The sequence below is a fragment of the Tachypleus tridentatus genome, chromosome 13 (assembly GCF_004210375.1).
Source record: "Tachypleus tridentatus isolate NWPU-2018 chromosome 13, ASM421037v1, whole genome shotgun sequence".
In the NCBI taxonomy this organism is placed as follows: domain Eukaryota; kingdom Metazoa; phylum Arthropoda; class Merostomata; order Xiphosura; family Limulidae; genus Tachypleus; species Tachypleus tridentatus.
The window spans coordinates 128,397,160-128,414,779 of NC_134837.1; the positions used below are offsets into that span (position 1 = coordinate 128,397,160).

General features: G+C 32.2%; 1 protein-coding gene across 8 annotated transcripts in view; it reads left to right on the forward strand.

Annotated features, from left to right (window-relative positions):
• Positions 1–17,620, forward strand: part of LOC143240829 (uncharacterized) — a 94,327-nt gene that overhangs the window by 41,174 nt on the left and 35,533 nt on the right. For 4 of the 8 annotated variants that reach the window (XR_013021990.1, XM_076483978.1, XM_076483980.1 and 1 more), the window contains exons 6-15: positions 1,749–1,835; positions 3,323–3,403; positions 4,316–4,420; positions 5,315–5,344; positions 6,161–6,294; positions 6,610–6,707; positions 10,191–10,341; positions 11,600–11,693; positions 14,134–14,392; positions 15,357–16,093. Coding sequence is in view for 7 of the 8 variants with exons in the window: in XM_076483978.1 (XP_076340093.1) it covers positions 1,749–1,835; positions 3,323–3,403; positions 4,316–4,420; positions 5,315–5,344; positions 6,161–6,294; positions 6,610–6,707; positions 10,191–10,341; positions 11,600–11,693; positions 14,134–14,392; positions 15,357–16,093 (1,776 nt within the window). In the remaining variant the exon portion in view is untranslated. The remainder of the gene's footprint in view (positions 1–1,748; positions 1,836–3,322; positions 3,404–4,315; positions 4,421–5,314; positions 5,345–6,160; positions 6,295–6,609; positions 6,708–10,190; positions 10,342–11,599; positions 11,694–14,133; positions 14,393–15,356; positions 16,094–17,620) is intronic. The other 4 variants (XM_076483982.1, XM_076483983.1, XM_076483981.1 and 1 more) reach the window with 3 other exon arrangements.

Genomic DNA, 17,620 nt, shown 5'->3' on the forward strand with positions numbered 1-17,620 from the left:
AACATTTTCACTCGTGTTATAAAAAAAATAATGTTAGTGTCTTAGTTTTTTAAATTTATGAAGTAACTGTGTTGATCAAAGTAAGCTGAGTAAGCAATAACTGAAAGACAGCTTTCAAATTAGATATCTAACAAATTCATGAGAAATTAAAATGCATGAGAACACATTGAGAGAAGTGTAAGTTATTTAACAGTGGGGAAAAGTTTTCAAATGGGCAACCAATCTATGAATCTTTTTGATGTTGTTGCACATAATAGTATACAGTACATGGGCAAAGAGTGAAGAATACATTTAATTTTGTTAGACATTATTTTTCATTTTATGTTCAAATAGTTTAAATTTCTTCCAAAATTTAGGGAAACATTAAACTGGGTTAAGGGATTTAATTTTAATTTTTTGTTCTAAGTAGTTGGTTTATAGGACACTGAAAGAGCAAGCTATATATTCTATAAGTAAAAAGGTAAAATATTTGTTAGAGTAGGGTTGTAATCTAAACTAAAACTCGACACTACTTTCAGAGAAATCAGTTTGTTTGACAGTATAATTCAAGACTTGAATCCAACTTTTCTTTAGGATTTAACTACAAGCTAATCATTTATATATGTAAAATGGCTCATTTGGATTGAGAAAATATTTTATGTAGAGGAGTGAACGTTTTGACCTTCGGACATCGTTAGGTTGTGAATTTGATGATGACTGAAGAAGGTTGAAATGTTGTTCGCTCGTCTACGTAAAATATTTTCTCAACCCAAACGAGCCATTTTTACATATATATTTCTCTATAAGTTTGTTTTCTCAACATCACTGACAAGCTAATCATTTGTTTTGGTACAGCTGTTTTTTTGTATAAAAGTAACTACACTAAGTCAGGCTATAAAATAATGAGCAGAATTCTCCCATACATGTGTAATAATACCTAATATCTGAAAATAATGCAAGTACTTGGAACACAATGCTATAACTGAATTCTCCCATACATGTGTAATAATACCTAATATCTGAAAATAATGCAAGTACTTGGAACACAATGCTATAACTGAAGACTCCCATACATGTGTAATAATACCTAATATCTGAAAATAATGCAAGTACTTGGAACACAATGCTATAACTGAAGACTGACAATCTAAATAAAGACCTGGAAAAGGGAAATACATAGAAGAAATGGGCCAGCAATATAGACAAAAGATACTTTGTTTTGTGGTAAAGAGATTCACATTTAGTGTTGAATTTATTTTACCTGCTGGATATTGCCTGACTTGTTACCAGCAGAGAAAAATGTTTTTATGACAAGTTGTAGAAGATGTTAGTTATAAATTTGTTTGTTTTCATTATCAGTACGATTAATAAAATGAGCCATCCTTTATATTCAGTAAGGAGTCATCTTTTTATTTTAATATTTTCAGAAGTTAAACTTATGAGGAAAGTTTTGATCTTTTAGAGAGATTAAGTTTCATATAATTAACTAACTATTAAATAAGTCACAATGACAGGTGTACTATTAAGTTTTAGTTACTTGTATTTTGTTGATAAACAGGATATAGCAAGAATGATTAAATATGGGGTTCTTGTAACAGGTCACACAACATGTACTATAGTCTATCAGTGTGTAAGCTTTTTTTTTTTTTTGAAACAGTTGTACATAATGTTTTTACTTAGTATATTAAAAGTTGTTTATATGCCTTAAGTTCAAGTTGAATTTATTGTCTTCTAATGTACTGAATTATAATATTCATATTCTTGTGCAGAAGTCCAGTTACATCCAACAAGCCCAAGAAAATTCTGTTTCTCCAACCCGGGACCTAGTAACCACAGGCATCAGCGTCAAGACTTTAGTAAGTTTCCTGTTTACAACATGCTGTTCAATTTTAAGATACTTTCATATTTTGCACCAGGTACCTTTGTTTTAGTTGTTTATCTTTACTATTTGTTTTTTACAAACTTTGATCTTTTTTATACAACACCATTTTATTCATCTTAACACAATGTTTTGTCAAATGTTTTTGGTTCACCCTTCTCTTGTTCAGTTTTCTCCATATTTACAGTTTAAATGGTCTGTAAAGATTTAGTTTCTGAGCAGTGTGCTGATAATTAGTTTGAAGGATAGAAATGTTTTTTTTACCTCTCCAAAATTAGAGAAGCATCTGGCACAAAAATTCCCAATTTTTTTAATTTTACAGATTATTGCATCTCTATTAAGATGTGAATATTTTTATTAACTTGTATCTTGAATATCTGTTCCTTCCTTTGTATTAGCAAGAAACTCATCCTGGCCCAGTTAACCATGAATAAAGCAGTTAGTCATCTTTTATATTTGCCTTCTCAACTATGCTTCTTACCTTACTCTAAGGAATATATAGTATTAAAAGTTAATAATTTATTAATTTGTTACTGAAACACTATTTCAAACTGCTTATGATAAAAAATCAACATTCAGATTAACAGATGATCTGTTGACATGCTATAAGGTTTGTTTAAACAGTCAGGTAATGCTTTTACTTCAGATATTTGTTAGTTGCTCAAGCCAAAAAGGTTTAGCCTTTTTTAGCCATTTACAGTGCCATTAGAACCCTTTTTCAGTAAAACTGTCAACATTTAGTTATTGCAATTGTTGATAATGTTAAATGAGATTTTGTGGAACCCTTTGACTCGTTGTGTTAGCGTCTAGTTTTACTAAACATTTTACAGTTTAAATATTGGCTTCTGAGGCAGTAAACTTGTTATTCAATCTGTATGTCAACTTCAAAACTTAAGTCATGTATTATGAAATTTTTTGAAATCTTTACTTAAGTTTTTTGTACAGTAATGAACTAATTTCATGAAATTAGTTTGTCAAAATTGTGTCCATAAGTTAATGGATTGTTTTAAGTCATTTACACATATGTGAACCATCTAAGCAATGTTAAATTACTTGAACAGTGTATAGTATAAGCAATTTTTATTTCACAACTGCTTATGGCTGTACAGTTTGCCCTTGTCATAGATACATTTTTACTTTATATAAGTTTGTAACTCTTAATATCTTGTATTCTTACTTTTAATAGGAATAAAGCTCATTATGATATTGTAGTTGTGATGTAAAACCTATATATTGTTTATTTATGTTCAATGAACCTTAAATGTTTCTTTTGGCTACTATGAGACTAAACATGACCAGTAATGCCAGTTGAAATAAACATCTTGTAAAAGTTATTTTTGGTTTTAAGTGCATATTCTTAGTTCTAGATTTCTAGGTATTTAGTATGAGCTCAAAATTACAAATATAAGTTTGTTGTTGCACTGCATGTTTGTATACATTTTATATGGAAATTGAATATTTCAGTCCACAAGTTTTACCAGTGAACAAGATGATACAACCAGAGACCTGGAAGTTATCGACACAGGAATATCTGTAAGCCAGTTGGTAAGATGTTACTCGTGTCTAAGTAAATAAATCCGATCTCTGTAGGTGTTCCAGCTACATTATAAAATAAACCACAGCTGGTAGTTTAGTAAATATGTTAACCAGCTATATCTAATAAATATTCGTGATGAAAAATATTTGTTTGTATAACTATTTTATATTTTAATTTACTGGTACAGTGGTGTACAAAATGCAACTTGTCTACTTAGTTTAGTGATATACAGAATGGAACTTGTGACTTATCTGTTTGGTATAGTGTTGTACAAAGTGCACATTGTGACTCCTGCAATCAAACTAAACTGTAATTTTGTCACTTATGTTGCGTGTGACTGTGCATGGTCAGGGTTAGAAATAATTATTCGAAACACATGGATAAAATAGGTATCAAAAGCAGTTACTATTTGCTTCCCTATTGTGTGAAATTGAAGTGTGCATGAATGCAATCATGTTCTGATAGCTTACACTATGAATTGTGGTCATACTTTTTATATCCATGATAATATAAAACTGATGGTCAACCAACAATCAAACATAACTGTATTGAATTAAACAATGTAAATATCTAGAAAAGTACTTCATAATCATACTTTCATAGCTATTGAACTATAAAAATTCTGCTCTATTTAAAGCTGACTAAAAAAAAAAAAAACTGAAGCTTAGTACAATTTTTTTTACTTTATCTGTAATATATTGCAGTAATCATAAATTCAGAGTTTATTTGTAAGTATGTCTGACTTCTATATGTAACATTGTTTGTTACATGTACATTTTAATAATTTTATTACCATATTTAAGTAACAAGTAGCATTTAGTCTCAATTACTTTTCTGGATATGCAGAAGACAAATTACCAATTAAGGCTTATTTCAAGCTACACCTTGGTTAAAAGAAGTGAATTATTGTGTACTTTTAGAAATCCAGTTTGGCTGAACAACCAGAAGGATGTGGTGAGAAAGAACCACTGGAAGATATCAAACCATCTATTGATAGGGCTAAAGCCACACTGACATTTAGTCAGGTATAATGATGACATTAATGAATGTAAAACTTCTCTTTCTGCTCCAGTAATAGTTGCTATTATTTCTATTATTTCACTTCAAAATCTCCCAAGCAGATTAGACACGTCATATTTATAAATAACAAGTTATATCTAATTACAGTCAGTTTGTGCAGGTTACTATTTGTATAGTTCAATGACTAATGTGGTAGTTCAATTGGCCAGTTCAGATTCATGCTGTATGTAAATGTAGTGACTGGTCTGGTAGAATAATTGGCCAGTTCAGGTTCTTGTAATGCAGTGATTGGTCTGGTAGAACTTTAGGTAGGTTGAAGTTCTTGCTGAGTGTAAATAGTGACTAGGTGATAGATCATTTGGGTAGTGTTTGTCTAAGCTATATGCAGATGCAGTGATTCGTCTACTAGAACAATTGGTCAGTTTACATTCTTGCTATGCATACATGCAGTGGTATATTTGGTTAATTAGATAATGCAGGTTAATGTTGTGTAGCCAAATGTATTAAGCATCGTCATGTAGTGTAGGATGTATAATTGAAAGCTTAACAGCAAGCACTAATATTGCATCACTTTTGTCATGATCATATCACAAACAGCCATTTCAAGTCAGCCCTTTTCTAACTGCCATGTATGGATGGTCTTTGGAGCCATAGGTCTAATAATATACAAAGATATCAGCACAACTTGCTTTCTTGTATGTTGGAGGCCATTTTGCACAAACTTGTATAATGTTTGACTATGTACGTGTGCTTGCTGCTGTCTTTAGAAGCATTGCAGGAAAACAAAGCTCTAAAAATCATTAATATTTTGCTAAGGTATCCATAACTAACATTGTTAACTAGTTCTGTTATATTTTTAGATTTCTTTAACATGAATCCTTTTTCTTTCTGCATCTCAGTTTGTCCCACTTAACCAGGAAGAGGGTGATGTAAGTCTTGCTTGTTTAGTTTTGGTTCTACCTTTTAAATTGCTTTTTCTTGTACTAATCAAATGACTAAAACTAACAGGGCTTTCAAAACCAATAATATTCTTTACTCTTAATAAACTGTCATAAGTTAAAGTAACATGTTTGCTTATGCAGTGAATGTTTCTTTTAAAACTGAATTTGCATTTCGAAGTAAACTCATTTTCAAAAGCACGGTTTTAACTACTGTTCTTACAAACACTTGGGTTTCTTAATTCTAGGAGTTAAAGAACTCTGTATTATTGAACTTATAGTTTGATACATTGATGTTGAAATGTGTTCACTTTGAATATGCAAATTGTGGGTAAATGTGAGAAATCGTTTTATTTACTTGGCTATCAGCATCTTTGAAGTGCAAAATATTATATTGCTATACAAGTCAGTTTACTAACTAATATACTGTAGTACATTTAATAAATTTGGTGCATGCACTGTATAATTCAGTTTATCAACTAATACAGTGAAGTGAAATCAGTTTAATGACTTATTTAACCCATAAAAGAATGTTCATAATGTGCTTTTTATTATGGTATTATACAGTTGTGAAGAATACTTTGTTGTAGTGTGCTTGTACTGAATGAAATTCTTTTCAAATTTATTATCATTGCAAACATTGAAATGTAGGCCTGAGAATTCTCAATAGGTGTTCAAATATCCACATTCTTAAACCATACTGGGAAGGAAATCTTGACAAATTGTCCTCTGTAGGATAGTGGATATTTCAAATGTTTGTAGCTAGTTCACAGAGGTAGTTTGTGATGATAATTCCTCATTCTGTAGAGCCAATCAGAGGAGCAGGAAGTGTCATGTAAAGTTTGTGGGAAGCATGTGTACTTGATGGATAAAATCATGGCTGTGAAAAGTGCTTTCCATAAGTCCTGTTTTCGTTGCAAGGAATGTGGAAAATCACTGAAGTATGTAATATTATGATGTATTTATTGGTATTGTTTACTCGAAGTATAACATAATTTATTATGCTTAAGTACATATAAAATAATACAAGATATTAATATATTGTATCTTGATGTTGTAAGTAACATTATCATTTGTATAATATGCCCATCAAACCTGAAGTACTTTAACTGTGTGGTTAGGTATAACTTTTGTGACTTTCAAGTAGAGAAATTAAATATTTAATTACTTATTACATATGTATGAACATATTTCGACCTCTGTTCTGTGTATAGATAGTTCCTAACACTACTGCATTTGTTTTATTGTTTTGCCAGTATGGACACTTACTTCTCCCATATGGGGGAAATTTACTGTAAACTCCATCACAAACATCTTCTTCAGCCTAAGATCTATAATGGAGAGAGACTGAAAGGTGAGATTTTAAACTGTTAACAACCACTTGTATACAGTCACAACTGCTAATGCTAAAGTATGCCAGATAAAAGTATAAAGGAATTTTAAGGATGGCTTTAGAAGAGATGATTCTGATTTATCAGATTATTTAAGACACTTCAGAGTGAATCATTTATTATATCTAGTTTCTGGTTTGTTAATTAAATGTATAATTTGAGTTCTGTGAGAATTGTGATAGTTACCTTTTGCTGTAAGAAAAATGTTAGATCTTTCCATAAAACTGTCACAAAATTCGAAGTAAAAATATTTAAAACATTTAGGATTTTAAAGAAAATAAATTTTCCATAATTAGATGTGTGTAGTTACTTTGCAGATTACAATAATCATTGATTCTTTAAACAGAAATATGCTCATATATTCAGTGTCTTTATTTTAAACCTCAGAATTTCATCATTAATTATATATAAACCACAAACTGAAAATAGCAAGTTTTGAAATATACCTGTTGTTCATGTGCTGAAGAAAATTGTGTTTGGGGATGTTTTTTGATGTTTATTCATGCACGCACATTCAAAAGTCACTGAACCTAGTCTTTGTGTTGAAGGAAAATCAAGTTTCACAAACAAAATCTGAACACCATTGTTCATAACAGATAAATGTTTTGGAATTTCAGATGCCATCTTCAATATCTAAAACAAAATAATTACACCATTCATGATTAACTGAAATGCATTTCTGTAATAACAGTAATTTTATTGAACCTGTAATGACATATGAATTAACAAAATTTTGTACATAGTTGAATACCAGCCTTGAAAGAACTATCAGTAAATAAAATATTCACATTATCCAGCCAAACAGAGGGAATGGTATTGCTATTCTAAACAAAATTGATAACTTGAGTAAAATTTGGGTGATTCTTGAGTACTCTACCACATTTCAAATCCTTAACAATGACCATTTACTGTTTACCATCCATTGTGAAGAAAAACTCCAAAGATAAATGAAAGAACCTGAGAACAGAAATATTGTATCTCAAAACATTGCTGACTCGTATTTGATAGGCTCTCACTCTGATGTCTTCCCAAAATTCAGTGTAGGCACCCCTCTCCCCCTGAACAATTCTTTTAGCCTTATACATACATACTTACAAATTTGGTGAAATACGTGTTAACTTTTTTAGTCACTAACTACAGATGCATTCAATGTTCCAGATTGTGTCCAGTTTGCACGTGAATTAACCACTCTCCAAAAGCCACTTTATGGTCACCTTTGATATTATATTGCTAACATATGCCTCTAAATGAAACCATTGATATTTGTATATCTGAACTTCATGCAATAATATCTCACTGAATGTCTTTTCAGTAATGCAAATTAAGACTGTCTTGGACTTAACAACCATACTTGTTTGTTATTGAACAACACCCTATTTGAGCAAATACATAATGTAACGCTGGGTCCAGCTGTAGCTGGTGTATGTATTATGTATCATGAACAGAAATAACTCAACATCTGGTCCCACTGACTTTACCTTTAGATATCCTCATTAACCAAAACATTAGTGGATTTTTGGACATCAATATACAGAAAAATTATGGTTACTGAACTGCTTTATGCTGTTTAAAACTATAAAAAAAAATAAAAAAAAAAAAAATCTGGGACACTTATGAAACAAAGTTTATAATATTTGTTCCATGTACTTCAATTTTCACCCTGAAATTTTGTTTTTCCAGATACTTTAAAATGTAATGGCTACCTACAACATCTGTTACAAAAAGTTTTATTTCTATTTTTCTAAATTAAAAACTCTTGAATGCTCTCAAACTTGTAAAATCTTGTCTTTCATACACTGGTAAACAAAGGTTAACCTTAAGTCAAATTAAGTGCATAAATCAGTTATCCTCAGGTTGACTTTAGATTAGTTTTTAAACCCACATCCCAGGATGTTTTACATACTAAAGATCTTCCGATTTGTTTTGTATCCATTTACACACCTGGAGACTGTAGTCTTCTATTATGACAAAAACCAAACATCTACTAGCCATAGAGCAAATAAACATATGGGACTTTTCATGAAAACAAAAGTTTAACCCTTGTGCTTCCTCTATATGCCAACATACTGAAGAAACAAGACATATTTAACCTATCAAATGTCAATATCCTATAGAGTTACTGGTTAAAGAAACTACATTAACTTTTACCAGCACAGAACAGCATGCACTTATTCTTTAAAGTGTACATTTTTTTAATATGTAGGATTTTGTATATTACTCACTTGGTTATAGGTTAAGTTATTGTTATAATAGCAGTACAATTTAGTTAGTTAGGAATGCTGTACTTTTATTTTGCTTTAAATTCAGATGATAGAAACTGTTAAATTCTAAAATGTTTGTGTCCATTTGTGTTATGAATAATTTTATCTTGAATATTATCCTTTTTATTGTGCCTATAGCCTGTACTTCAGGTGAAGTATTGGCACATCTTGGGTGTTATTGTATTTGGAATCTCTAACTATGTAATTAATCAGCTTGCACTGAAATGACATGAGTGATTACTATAGAATAATCCAGTTTATAAACTATACATTAGAGGTAAGTTTAAAGAATACCTTGAAGATAACTCTGCTAGAGAACGAGTTATTTTATAAAATTCAATCAAAAGTGACCAATGTTTACACTTTAGTAAAACTGGACAAAGTTAGGCTTATACATCTTAACTTTTTAAACATACTTTTTTTAATCAGTTCATGTCTGTGTTAGTTACAGGGTCCCTGAAGGAGTCACGCACACACACACACACACACACACACACACACACACACACACACACACACACACACACACACACACACACACTTAGAGAGAGAGAGAGAGAGAGAGACCAGAATACCATCAGTAATGGATATAGTCTAATTAATTACTGCTTCATATTCCATGTATTTTACTTATAAATGACCCATTTCCCCTAACTTGCATTGGACATTGTATTTATTTATTAAAAGTGTATTAACCAGTTTTATGATTTACTGATAAGTTGAATTATAGGTATGCCTAAAGTACTATTACACTTACTAAGCCTAATTTAATGTTTAGGTAGTTTTTTACACTAAGTGTAAAAAAAAACAATTTATCATTATAGTGGAGTATATTGAACTAACAATAGTGAATGATGTAATGCAGTATTTTGTCCAGCTTGAAAACTTGCTATAAATTAATGTTATTTTGATATGTCATAATAACACATACGATAAAAAGGTTAGTATTTTTAAGATAAAATCAAACATTACTATTCTAGTTTAGGCTATTGCAAACAGTTCAAAATTGCTTGCTTACTCAGGATTTGCAACATATATTGTAACTGAAGATGAACCTGTAACACATCAGTATAGTTCAAGATGAATTTATATTTTCCTTGGCCAAACAACTAAAATACTTTATTAAACCTAACTGTAATAGCTACAAAAAAGTCTTACCTTATCTTGTGATCTCTCTCTCTCTAGATGACAACAAGACAGAAGAAATAACAGCTGTTGAAGATCTTGATAACATCAGATTGCGGTTTGAGTCCCCTTTGGAAGAGTGTTATCCCCTTACCAAAGAAAATACAATTTCTCTTACAAGAACAGAGAGTATCCAAGCCAGAATGGCAAAGTACGCTTCTTGTTTTGCACGGAAAGTAACTGTAGTTAGTTACGAAATATTTTGCATATTTGTATCTGTGGTGTGATGGAAGTAATATTTCTTGTCTTTTTTGTGGTTTATTTTAAATGTCATAGCTGTAAGAAAGACTAAAATTACAGTATACTTTTTACTACATGCACTTACAGCTAAGAAATACATTGTGACCAAATATCATTTGACAACACTGTGGTTGTAGTCCCACCTGAACCCTCTTAATAACACTTGCAACTAATCTGTAGCATAGGAGGGTTTAGTAGACATCCATATTGGTAGGGCTATAAACCTTTCCTTTGAAACTGGTAGTAAAGCATTGTTTAGAATGTAATATGTTGAGATAAGCATACTTCCTTTGTATATCGCCAGTGGTTGTTTCTACCAGCTGTAATACTTGCTACCACAATCACCCTTCCACTATTACAATAATGGAGTTAGGCTTAATTTATTCATTGGGATGATATCAAACCTGTATTCTACTACCAGAGGCAACCAAGAAATGCACAGTTCCTTTGTTCCACAGTGTAGACATTCACTACTGTTAAGTCCCAATTATAGGGTACACAATAGTTATCAACTTGTATTCTTTATTACCAGTGGTTTGATACTTTCCACAGAATCTGGTAGATTGTGTTGTGGAAGAACTGATGTGCATTCCATGTTCACTCATTTACTTTCTGAGTGATTGTTTAAAACATCTTTCTTGACAGCTGATGTCCAAGTTATATTGAATAATTTTGTTTGATCTAATAGATCTGTAACATTTAAACACCTTGTCTTCCACTTCTACACCATACCACAAACAGACCCTCTAAATAACCCAAGATGAACCTGTTTACACTTGTTCATGGTCACAACCATGATATTCAATCACCTTTCATGGCATCTTATCTTTGGTCTATATTTGGTAGCTGGTAATCTGTAAATAAGTTGCTGCACAAAATCATGGGGAATATGTCAATGTGTGCTGTCCAACTAAACTTTAAATTTATAATGTATCTAATCTTTTCTGTCTTCGTAGTATGAGTTGACTGAGTGCTCACGTTTTGGTACAGGTGTTTAAATATTGGAGACAGCTGAATGAGAGGTTTGGTGTTGTTTAATTTTGGTTTTGCCACTGCCTGTTACAGTAGTGATTATAATTAGGAAAATTAGATGTTTAATATGCTACACTGTACTTCCTATCTGTTGGTTTAATCCACATATTTCTATTAATTTCTGTAAATATTTTTAGATACCAGTCAGCAGTTAGCAAAGTTCATCAAAATGGTGAGCATTTCATATCCTCTGAAGATGATGACAATTTGACAAAGTTGAAGAATGATGAGGTAAATTTCTGCAAATGTTTTTCTTGCATAATTGTTATCCTTACTCTCCCTGACCTGTGGCTGAAGGGTAAGCTTGTGTTATTAAAATTTGGGGTAGATACTACAGTAGACACATCATGTATATCCCATTGTACAGCTTTGCACTTATCAAAATCAAACAACTTCCCTTCATGCTTATACATACCAAATTTTGATTTTTTTGTTTGTACAAAATATGAGAAAACTTAATCCACTATTTGGCCCTAATTTTAATTCTACCTTATTAGCTGTTGAAAACAAAAGATCATATCTGTCTTCCACTAACACCATGAGTGTCAGAGAGGTAAGCTTACTATTTTATATGTAACACAAATTTTGATATTTTAATGTTAAAGGGACTTTTTGGTATGCTTTTATCACATCCTCAGGACACCTCAAACAATAGTATGCACATAATACATAAAAAAACAAATTAAACAAATACTTATTTGCCATTAGATAACGATAAATTTGAAAACATTTGTGATATAAGCTGAGCAGATTTCTTAAATATAATCTGCATAAAAACAAGATATGGTTGTGTCTTGACTTAATTCAGTTTTTAAAATGTTTTTGTATTAGAGTTCAGTTTTTGTTTAGTGGAACATGCCATGCATTGAAATAGTTTTTATTTACTATTGGTACATTCACCTAACATGAACAGTATTTCTCATATTAAGTAATAGATAGATGAAGACAAAATTGAACAGGATAATTACATAAATTTTAAGTGTAGTAAAGATGGAAAATTTAAAGAATAAGGCTCCTGGGCCAGACAGTATTTCCCTGAGGGATTTAAATGAGGTCAAGGATTGGATATGTGAACTCTCTGCCATGGATTTTTTTTTTGTTGTAAGTCCTTGAATAGTGAACAAGTACCAAACAGATTGGAAATTAGCCAGTCTCACTCCTTTCTAGAAGTGAGGAATAGAAGTCCCAGTAATTATGTCTATTAGTACTACATCAGTTGTTGGATAAGTTTTGGAATGTATGATAAAATATACTTTGCAAATTCATTTAACAAAGTTTAAGATTTTATTGGACAGCCAACATGTTTTCCCTAAGGGAAAATTTTGCCTTACAAACGTTTGGATATGCTTTGAAAATGATACTGCATATGTAGATGAGAGTAAGGGTGTGGATTTGGTGTATCTGGAATTTCGGAAACCATCTGACAGTGTCTCATACAAAGTTTGTAAATAAATGTATCTATGTATATGTGGGAGATAAGTTAACTAATTGGATAGAAGTGGCTGGATGGGGGGGGAAAAAAAGCAGAAAGTTATTATAAATGGAGTTCAGTCAAACTGGATTAATATCAAGTGGGATACCTCAAGGCTTAGTCTTAGGGATCTCTGCTCTTTTTTGATTTACATCAATGCCATAGATGAAGGAATAGTCAATAAATTCCTTAAATTTGTAGATATTTGTCTTGGTTGTTACTACTTTGAAGAGGATGCTGCTGAGTTACAAAGATTTAGATAATTTAGTGAGTTGGGCAAATAAATGGCAGATGGGTTTTAATTATGATAAATGCTAGGTATTGTATGTGGATTATCATAATTTGAATAGTAAGCATAATTTGGAAGGTAATCATCTTAAGAGTGTCATTAAAGAAGAGGACAGTGTAATTGTTGATCAGTCTCTTAAGCCATCTAAGCAGTGTTTTTTTAGAGGTAGGGCAAATAGGATTTTAGGTTGTATCTACAGCAACATTTGAATACAAGCCTAAAGAGATTATAACTTCATTATACAGGCTACAGGTTTGGAGTATTATGTTCAATCTTGGGCTTCTTACATTAGCAAAGACATTGAATTGTTGGAAATGCTTTGGAAGAGAGTTACTAAAATGATACCTAGAATGGAGGGGTTGTCATACGAGGCAAGATTAATTTCTTAAAATTGTTTTCTCTAACAGGGTTGTCGACATTTGGAGTGGGTTGTCTTTAACCTTTGTATATAGTAAACTTAAAATTGAATTTAAGAAAAAAATATTGAGTTTATGAATGCTAAGGGCTGGATTTAAGTTTAATTTAGAGTGTGGTAGAGAAGACAGTAGGTCCCATGTTGTCCTAGAATATTATGCTATGTTTATAGAGACAAGAGACTAAGCAGTTTTAAGTAATTTAAGTTATAGATTGAAGAACTAGATGAAAAAGTATCTGAAAATAAAATAAAAGTTTTTAATTATCAGTTAAATCCAGTATTAATCATCTTGTGTAACTAAATGAATTTTTTTGGAATGTCTTACAAGTTTACTGACAAGTGAGTTACTATGCCTGTGAGCCTTATTTCTAACTTGAATAATGGACTTGTTGAAACTGAATTTCTATCATACTTAAATGTGCAAGCAATTTCATTGTATGATAGTTTTGATCCTGATTTTATATAATAAAATAATATATTCTTTATTCTTGTATAGAATAAGGAACTGTCAGATTTACGAGAAACAATTGGAGCAAGGAGTTCAGAGACTATGAGAGCAGCCTATGAACGAGCATGCAAAGAAGCTAACACTGCATCACCAACTCGTGGTCAATCTATTAGTTTTGGCAAAGAGGTTAAAGCTGTTAACATCAAACAAAAATTTGAGAATGGAGATCTGGATCAGGAGAATAATGAAAAGATGGAGAGAGCTCGCAGGGAGAAGGAGGAAGACTTGAGCATTGTCAATGAAACAAGTGAGTAGTAGAGGCTTTCCCTCTTGGTCATCAGTGCAATAAATAATCTAGGTCATCAGTACAATAAATAATATAGTTCCTTGTGGTGTTTTTGTTATTGGTAATAAGAAACTTGAAATGGTGCATTCATGTATTTTCTAGTTTTGCCATGTTTTACCACATTTTATTAATTCTTGGTTTGATTTCATTAGACAAATTTCATTAGATGTAATAAGAACATAATGAAACAATACCTTGAATTATGTTATGACAATAGAAAAATATATCAACTTTTTTGCATAGAGTAAAGTTTGAAAAATGTAGTTCTCAAGTTATTACACTGAAATATTGAAATACATTTTCTAGAAACTTTCTTGATGTTGTAAGTTTTTAGGAACGTAATGAATTTTTTTGAACCATGTGCAAGTTAGCTTTAATCTTTGGTACTGTTTTCTTCAATAAATCCTTCACAAACCTGAAATTTTGTGAGATAGTTAATATATATAGTTACTCTGAAATTTCTTATCTTTTTAAATATTCAAACAAATGAAAAAAACTAACTTCAGTAAAAGTTATGGATTTTGACTTGTGTATGCCAGACTTGTTATTTAGCCTCAACAGGAATCAGTGGGCTATCTTTTAATTCATAAGTCCTCAAAAACTTATTTTTAAGAAAAATTTAAAATGAAACCCTCCAACTATTAATTTAGTATTAATTTCTCTCGATTCATTTTCTCTCTATGATAAAGGAAGTTGTGGCATCACTTGTCTTTTTATAACTTTCTTGAATAAACTTCCAGGATCCACTCACTGATTAGGAAATAAAAGTTTAATTAGGATCAATTACTGCAAAGGAAACTTTGCAGGGTACTTCAGAAACTCGTTATAATAAAAAACATTTTACAATATGATAATTTGTTGTAAACAGATGTTAGTGTTTCCACACAATGTTCAATTTTTTTATTAATCCACACCTGAATTACAGGAGACAGTGTTGCTGGAGCTCGAACACTTTTCAAGCAGTTTGATTCTGTTGCAACAACAACCTCTCTCCTTCCTGGTAGGCCTTCTCATGAACATTCTCATAAGCTGATGTATGGCACTAGCACCACTCCAACCTCTGGAGAAGTAGTTAAGGGCAGTGAGCCAGGTGTCAAGGAACAAGCTGATGTAGTACCAGTTGAACTCCAGGAAAGGTTTAATTATTTTGAAAACTACAAGGAATCAAAACCTCAGTTGAAGTGTGATGATGAAGTTCCTAGAGACCCAAAGGTAGTTCGTGCTTCTGATGTTCAAGAAGAAGTTATGATAACAGACACAACGAAACGGATGCTGGACAAATTTAAACAACTGGAGAATCAGGGTGCTGGAACACCTGTTCAAAATGCTCCTAATCCTATGAAGAAAATCACTCCTCCAAGAGACTACATCCATGTAATAGAAAAACATGAACCCTCACCAGAGCCACAACATGACCCTGATGTCATTCGCTGCACATACAAAGTAGAAGATGACATGACATGGAAAGCTGACCAGGCTAGGAATCTGAAAGCAAAGTTTGAACACTGGGATGTTGAAGTCGAAAGAGAGAATAAAATACCAGATGATGAGGGCTTACCAGAAATGGACATAACCAAGAACCTTAGAGCTAAGTTTGAAGCTATTCGTGCAAAAAGCACTGAGACTGTTGAGAAACCACAGCTTAGAGGAAGGAAATTTGTAGTATGTTATTCATTTAAATGTTTTTTAACTTTGAACTTTTGTATAAAAGTCTTGCATACAAGTTTTATTATATATGAAATTAATTGTTAACTGCATTTTATTTAGGTTGTTTTGTAGTTATACTCGTTGTGGATTCCTATGTGGTGTGGGGACCTCCCAGAGAAGATTTTTTTCATTTTACTTTCTGTGGGATCTAAACATCTCCCAGGTTTGCCATGTGTGGTGACCCATGAAGGGGAGGAGTGGATCCTGGTGGTTGAGGGATCTAACCCTAACATCACTTTGTTCTTGAGCTGCCCCCCACTCCAGGGCTAATTGGCTGGACCACTTTGGCTGTGATCAACCAAGTACCATTGTTGGACATTGTGTCTTCATGTTGGTGTTTTGGCACAGTGCTCATGTAATCCTGGCATTGCTGCAATGTTCTTATTTGGCTTTGTTGTGCATCCCTTCATAGGGATCCATGGTAGGTGGGGTTAGTGGGCACTGAAATATTCTTTTTATTATGGATCCACCAAATAAAATTAAAAATAAAACAGTGGAAAAACAGACTACAGGTAAACAACCAGGTCTTGAAGATTTTGAAGAGGAATCTTCAACCTCAACACCTAGACCTCATTTTCTGATACTACATTCTCTTTCAGACAAATCTTTAAGAGTAATGTCTCCCTTTTTTTATTCAGAAAATACTAGAGGGGTTTTCTGACTCTCCGAAGTCAGTCAAAAGGCTTTGTTCTGGTGAGATATTGATGTAAACATTCACTCCTAAACACAGTGAATTCCTCTTGCATTCAAAGACCATTGGTGATATATACCCATTGATGTTACTTCCTATGCTACTTTGAGTTCTTCACCAGGTATTATTGTTGAGAGGGGTTTTAAGAACATCTGCATGTTGGAGATCCTTGCTGGTTTCTCCATCCAAGGAGTTTCTGCAGTTAGGCCTGTCTCCACTTGCAAAGACAGAATTATGATACTGACCAGTGTCCTAATTTTGACCTTTAAATAACCATGCCCATCTGCTACTGTTAAAGCACATTATCTAAATTGCAAGGTATGGTTATATATTTCAAACCCTTTCAGCTGTTTGGTTACTCGACATCATGTCTTGGTTTTTTGTGTTCTCATTGTGATGGCAAGGAACAAGATGCCTGAGTGTGAAATAGACCCTCATTATGATAATTGTAATGGCTTTCACCCATCTTACTTTTGTTTATGCCCTAGGTTGGTGGAAGAAAGAGGGTAAAGCATTTTAAAGTAGTCTACAACATTTCTTACCCCAAGATGTATGCTGCTGCACTTCATTCCACTGCTACAGTGAGTGCAGATGAATTTCTGTTACTAAAAGAATTGTTCTCAAACCATGTGAAAAGTCTTTTGCCCTCCAAGGTTAAGAAAGCTGATGAATCAATGTCAACATTCATCTCTGTCCCTACCATTTTTTCCAGCAGATCCACTTCCAACAGTAGACCCGCCCAATCGACCCAGGGTGAAATCCATGGAGTTCAATAGATCTCCTTCAAATAA